The 6,919-nt window shown below is 40.4% G+C and overlaps 1 protein-coding gene across 1 annotated transcript; it reads left to right on the top strand.

The window, feature by feature from the left end:
• The first annotated feature begins 850 nt into the window (after nt 1-850).
• Nucleotides 851-6,919, top strand: LOC131625004 (glycine-rich RNA-binding protein 5, mitochondrial-like). Its single transcript, XM_058895917.1, has 2 exons — nt 851-1,211; nt 6,174-6,919. The coding sequence occupies exons 1-2, from the start codon at nt 851-853 to the stop codon at nt 6,917-6,919; spliced, it is 1,107 nt and encodes a 368-aa protein (XP_058751900.1).

Here is a 6,919-nt window from a genome sequence, read left to right as displayed (position 1 = left end):
GATTCAATTATCTAAAACTTCGTGTGTATAGCTATAAATCATCATCATCATCATCATCATCATCATTTTATTCTTCATCGTCGTCGTCATCACCATCATCATTTTATTCTTCATCATCACCATAAGAAGCATAAGGGTAGAAATCAAACTTAAAGAAGCAACTGTTAATAATTTATGTTAATAATTTATGTTGTTAAAGATTAAAAATGTTTATGAAAAGCTAACAATGTAGGAAAGACAAAGTTGAAGAGGGGATTAAAAAGAAAAACTTCAATTAAAATAATAGAAATTTGATTCAAAGGAGTGAGTTTTTGTATCCACTTTTTAAAATTTGTATTCCAAAACATTTTATATAAGATATTATTCATCTTAGAAAAGTTTTCAATTGTCCCAAACTATCCAAAAACCTATTAAGATAATTCGAAACCCGTTTGAAACTGCTCAATTATCAATATGCCACAATTTAATTGCATTGAGGTCTAGGATTCTGATTCCCTGTAATCTAATTATCTTACATTTATGTATTCAGTCGTATCAAACCGTCTGATCTTGATCGGATGATTTTAATTTAAAATTGATAATTTTAAAAAAATCAAATCTATTTTTATAGCATCGTAATCAAGATCAAACAATTGCTAAAGGCGTGATTGCGGGAAAAAAATGAGTTGAGGATTCAGTTTCCCCTAATCATAATTTTGTTTGGAATTTAAATTAGACAAGTTGACTAGACCATAAGAAATAAAATTTGATTAAACAAGTTGAGAATTGCCACACTCTTCATTACGCGCCATTTTGTTTTAAACCGTTTTTTAAACCAAGAAAAAAGAAGAGATAACGAAAAAACTCAAGAATGGAAGAAGGCAAAGGAGGAGGGCACGAAGATAAAGATAAGAAGCCGCCATCGCAACCGCCACTGCCATCAGTTCAAAATGCAGGCGCGGTTTCGTTTCCAGGTGCCGGTGGAATTGAGCAAAAGCAAACATTTTTTGGTGTTGGTGTAGGAAGTACTCATTTTTTTTTGGGTAATTTGCACTGGTGGACAACTGATGCTGACGTTGAATACGAGCTTTGTAAGTATGGAGAAGTTAGGGGTTTAAGATTTTTTCTTTATGAAGATTGTGGAAAATCCCAAGGGTATTGTCAGGTTGAGTTTTATGATCCTTTAGCTGCGGCTGCTTGTAAGAAAGGGTTGATTGGACATGAGTTTAATGGTAGGATGTGTGTTGTTTCTTCGATTCCGATGCCTTTTGTTGTGAAAAACGATACCAATAACAAAGTATAATAGGGAATTAGGGAAGAGAATAAGAACACAAGAATTGGTTATAACTGCTATTCTTTTACTTTCTCTTAAAACAAGATTACAAGTTTACAAGAATAACAAATAACCTCTCTCACCCTAAATTAGGATTTGCAGCTTAGCAATGATGAGAGACTAGTATGCTATTTATAATAAAACCTAACATACTAACTAATGGGCTTTTTTCCACAAGACCCATTATACAAGCCAACTTAATAAACAAGCTAACTTAACAAATTAGGGTTTAAACACTAAAACCTAATTTAACATGCTAACAACCCTAGCATCTTCGACACAAGCATGTGAACAACCTTCGACTTCATGCTCAATCCTATCGAACCAAGAAGCTACCTTTCGACCATACTAGAGTTCGATCCAATATCTCACAAATCTCCACCTTGGACCTAACTCTACAACGTCAAGGAACAGACTAGCTTTCTTCATGCAGCTTTATCAACTGCATACAGTGGAAAAACTTGCAACTCGGCAATGTCTTGGTGATCATATCAGCAGCATTGTCTTCAGTCGAAACCTTCAACACTTGGACTTCTCCACGCTCGATTACTCCTCTGACGAAATGCAGCCTCACATCAATGTGCTTAGTTCGCTCATGATAGGCTGAATTCTTCGACAGGTGTATTGCACTTTGACTATCACATTTAACAGTGATACCTCGACCTTGAAGTTTCAGCTCCTTCGCAAAACCTTCAAGCCACAATGCTTCTTTCACAGCTTCAGTTAGGGCAATATACTCCGCTTCAGTGGTTGATAGAGCAACAACCTTCTGAAGTGTTGCTTTCCAACTAATTGCAGTGCCAAACATAGTGAAAACATATCCAGAAATAGATTTTCTGGAATCCATACAACCTGCATAATCAGAGTCGACATATCCTTCTATTACTGCTTTACTATCTTCACTCAAGGCTCCACCATAAATTAGGACTCTATTCAGAGACCCATTTATGTACCTTAAAATCCACTTCAATGCTTGCCAGTGAGCCTTTCCAGGATTCGCCATGTACCTGCTTACAAGACTGACTGCGTAAGCTATGTCGGGTCTAGTACAGACCATAGCATACATCAAAGAGCCGACTATATTAGCATATGGGATGCTATTCATATAGGCTCTTTCGACATCAGTACTGGGACACTGATCAATACTCAGCTTGAATTGAGGGTTTGTTGGAGTCACAACTGGCTTCGAATTCGACATACCATACTTTTCAAGAATCTTCCGTAGATATGCCTCTTGAGATAAGCATATCTTCGACTTCTTTCTATCTCTCCGAATGTCAATTCCAAGAATCCTGGAAGCAGCTCCCAGATCCTTCATATCGAACTCCTTATTGAGTTCAGCCTTCACCCTCATCACATCTTCAACACTGTTGCTTGCTATGAGAATATCATCCACATAAAGCAACAAAATAACAAATGAATTACCAGGTCGAAATCTGAAGTAAACGCAGTGGTCGAACTGACTTCTAATGAAACTTATGCGTGCCATGAACTTGTCGAATCTCCTATTCCACTGTCGAGGAGATTGTTTCAGCCCATACAAAGATCTCTTTAACTTGCACACATAATCTTCCTTCCCCTTTTCGACATACCCTTCAGGTTGCCTCATCAGGATCGTTTCATCTAGATCACCATACAAGAACGCAGTCTTCACATCCATCTGTTCCAGTTCAAGATCGAACTGTGCCACCATGGCAAGCAACATTCGAATGGACCTATGCTTCACAACAGGAGAAAACACATCATTGAAGTCGACACCTTCTTTCTGAGTGAAACCCCTTGCAACTAACCTTGCCTTGTATCTTTTCGACGTCACTCCTTCAATTCCTTCCTTAACTTTGAAAATCCATTTACAGCTGACTAACCTTGCCCCATCAGGTTTCTTGATCAGTTCCCAAGTATGATTATCATGAAGAGATTTCATCTCATCATCCATGGCCTTCAGCCATTCAGTCTTATTTCGACTCCTCATAACTTCCTTATAGTCTCTAGGTTCTTCGTCTAGAACCTCACTTGCAGAGATTAAGGCATAAGCTATAAGATCTGCATATCCAAGTCTTTGAGGTGGCTTGATGACTCTTCTCGACCTATCTCTCGACAATAGGTAGTCATCGTCAGTTTCCTCAACTTCAGCATCTTCTGCTTCTTCTTCGACTTCATCTGGGATATGCAATTCAGCATCAACATGCTCCACCTCAACAGGAATCTCTACCTGTTCCAGCTCTTCGTCAGATGTTTCTGTACTTCGACCAACATCATCAGTTTTCTTAAAAGCCATTTCAGCTTCATTGAAAACTACATCTCGACTGGTGATACACCTCCTGTGACCTGGCTCTAGGCACCATAGCCTATAAGCTTTGACTCCTTCAGGGTATCCCATGAACATGCATTTCAGAGCTCTAGGTTCGACCTTGTCTTGCCTAATGTGAGCATAGGCTACGCAGCCAAATACTCTCAGTTTGTCGAGATCTGGTGGATGTCCCGACCAAACTTCTTCAGGTGTCTTCATATCTAACGCTGTCGAAGGACATCTGTTTATCAGATATGTTGCTGTCGAAACAGCCTCAGCCCAGAACACCTTTGTTAACCCCGCACTAGTCAACATGCATCTGACTCTCTCCAAAATAGTTCGATTAAACCTTTCGCCAAACCATTTTGCTGTGGAGTACCTGCAGTAGTTCTATGCCTTGCAATACCAGAGGCAGCACAAAAACTGTCGAATGCCTCATTGCAAAATTCAAGGCCATTGTCGGTTCTCAACCTCTTGACCTTTCTGCCAGTCTGATTTTCAACCAGAGTCTTCCAACTTTTGAAATTCTCAAAAGTTTCATCCTTAGTCTTCTGGATGAATACCCATAATTTTCTGGAATAATCATCTACTATGGATAGAAAATACCTTGCTCCTGAATGTGATGGACACCTTGCAGGCCCCCAAAGATCAGCATGGATGTAATCAAGGGATCCATGTGTTCTTTGTTTGCCTTTGTTGAACTTCACTCTGCAAGATTTTCCAAGTACACAGGGTTCACAAAACTTCAGCTTTTCGATTTTGTCTCCACCAAGCAGATTTTGTTTCCCTAATTCGACCAGACCCCTTTCACTGACATGGCCCAATCTCATGTGCCAGATTTCTGTTTTCGACAAAGATTTCGTGGATGCAACATTTGTCGAACCACTTACAACTTCAGCCTCAAGGGTATACAAGCCTTGTTTCTTCACGCCTCTCAAGACTTCCTTCGAACCCTTCATGACTCTTAGGATACTTTTCTCTCCTTGGAAAACATATCCTTTCTTGTCGAATTCACCAAGAGAAAGCAGATTTCTCTTCAAATCAGGAACATACCTGACTTCAGTCAACAACCTTATTGACTCATCATGGAGCTTGAATCTCACAGATCCAACACCTGCAATCTTGCAAGCCTTGTTGTTTCCCAGCAATACTGATCCACCATCTTGATCACATAATTCCTCGAACAAGTCTTTGTTTGGAGTCATGTGCCAAGTGCAACCTGAATCCATAATCCACTCCTTCTTAGAGTCACTGCTTGAAACCACAAGAACATCAGATGATTCGAAATCATCTTGAACAATGGCAGCGTTGCCATTATCCTTACCTCCATGATATTTCAAGCGTTCAGGGCACACCTTTCTTGTGTGACCCTCCTTCTTACAATGGTAGCATCGAATGCCAGATGCTTCGCCACTGTAAGTCTTCGACTGACTTTTGCCTTTCTTCTTGTCGAACTTACCATCCTTTCGTAAGAGTTTTCCTTTAACGGCCAAACCTTCGCCAACAGTCGAAGGTTTATGCTCCTTTCGTTCATTCAAGTCCTTAGAGTACAAGGCTGATTGAACTTCTTCAAACGTCAGGGACTCCCTTCCATACAAGAGAGTTTCTTTGAAGTGAGCATGTGATCGAGGCAAAGAACACAATAGTAACAGCGCTTGATCTTCATCATCGATCTTCACATCAATATTTTCAAGATCAAGAATCAGCTTGTTGAACATATCCAACTGCTCAGCCAATACTTTGTCTTCAATCATCTTGAATGAATACAAAGCTTGCTTCAGGTAGAGTCGATTTACCAGCGATTTGGTCATATACAAACTTTCAAGTTTCACCCATAACCCTGATGCCGTCGTCTCCTTTGATACCTGCCGGAGAACCTTATCACCAAGGCTCAACAAAATTGCGCTGTGTGCTTTCTCGATCATATTTGTCTTCTCCGCTGCCGTCAATTCTGCATTCATGGCTGCCTCTCCCTTCAACGCTTCCAAACAACCCTGCTGAACCAGTAGGGCTTTCATCTTCAAGCGCCACAGACCGAAATCATTCACTCCGGTGAACTTTTCAATCTCATACTTTGTTGAAGGCATCTTCTCCACGCTCACCGCACCAATTTGTTGTGAAAAACGATACCAATAACAAAGTATAATAGGGAATTAGGGAAGAGAATAAGAACACAAGAATTGGTTATAACTGCTATTCTTTTACTTTCTCTTAAAACAAGATTACAAGTTTACAAGAATAACAAATAACCTCTCTCACCCTAAATTAGGATTTGCAGCTTAGCAATGATGAGAGACTAGTATGCTATTTATAATAAAACCTAATATACTAACTAATGGGCTTTTTTCCACAAGACCCATTATACAAGCCAACTTAATAAACAAGCTAACTTAACAAATTAGGGTTTAAACACTAAAACCTAATTTAACATGCTAACAACCCTAGCATCTTCGACACAAGCATGTGAACAACCTTCGACTTCATGCTCAATCCTATCGAACCAAGAAGCTACCTTTCGACCATACTAGAGTTCGATCCAATATCTCACACCTTTTATTCAAATGAGTGAAGCTGCTGAGGCTGTTGATGGTATCAACCAAGGTGGAAATTGGGATAATAGAGGTTATGGAAGAGGTAATTGTGGGAGAGGGAACAATCTGGGGATTGGGAGTAGAGGACATGGTAATCCGATGAGGAATTGGGGCGGTGGAATGGGTGCTAGACCTATCATGATGGGTCCAATGGGTGACTATGCAGGCTTTCCCGGTGGCCCGGCGCCTCCGTTCCCCGGTAATTTGCCTTCATACCCCGGTTTTGGTTTGCGCGGTCTAGCACCTTATGGTAATTATTCCTTCTATGGAAGAGGGATGCCTATGCATGGTATGGGGATGATTCCGTCGTCCGGTATGTATGTTCCTAATATGGGAATGTGGCCGGGCCCAGATATCGGAAGATGGGGTGGCGATGAAGATGATGGAGGCAAGGTTGCAGAGTCAGGTTATGGGGAGGAAGCTGCATCCGATCATCAGTACGATGAGGTGGATCGCGATAGAGGTGAATTGCCTAATGCTATGCGAGAAAAAGAAAGAGGATCGGAGAGGGATTTGCCGGGTACTTCTGAAAGAACATTCAAGGATGATAGGGTTCATGAAATTGACAGATGTGTGCCTAGTGAAAATAATTCGGACAAATATGTTCGTGATCGCGAGAGAGGTCGGAATCTTGACAGGCACAGGGAAGATAGAGACAAATATGGTGATCATCATAGATTCAAAGACCAGTCTAGAAAATATTCACATAATGGAAAAAGGAGATAG

Source organism: Vicia villosa, unplaced genomic scaffold, assembly GCF_029867415.1.
Source record: "Vicia villosa cultivar HV-30 ecotype Madison, WI unplaced genomic scaffold, Vvil1.0 ctg.000177F_1_1, whole genome shotgun sequence".
In the NCBI taxonomy this organism is placed as follows: domain Eukaryota; kingdom Viridiplantae; phylum Streptophyta; class Magnoliopsida; order Fabales; family Fabaceae; genus Vicia; species Vicia villosa.
The sequence above is the reverse complement of the archived record's forward strand: the minus strand, read 5'-3'. Positions and strand labels throughout refer to the sequence as shown.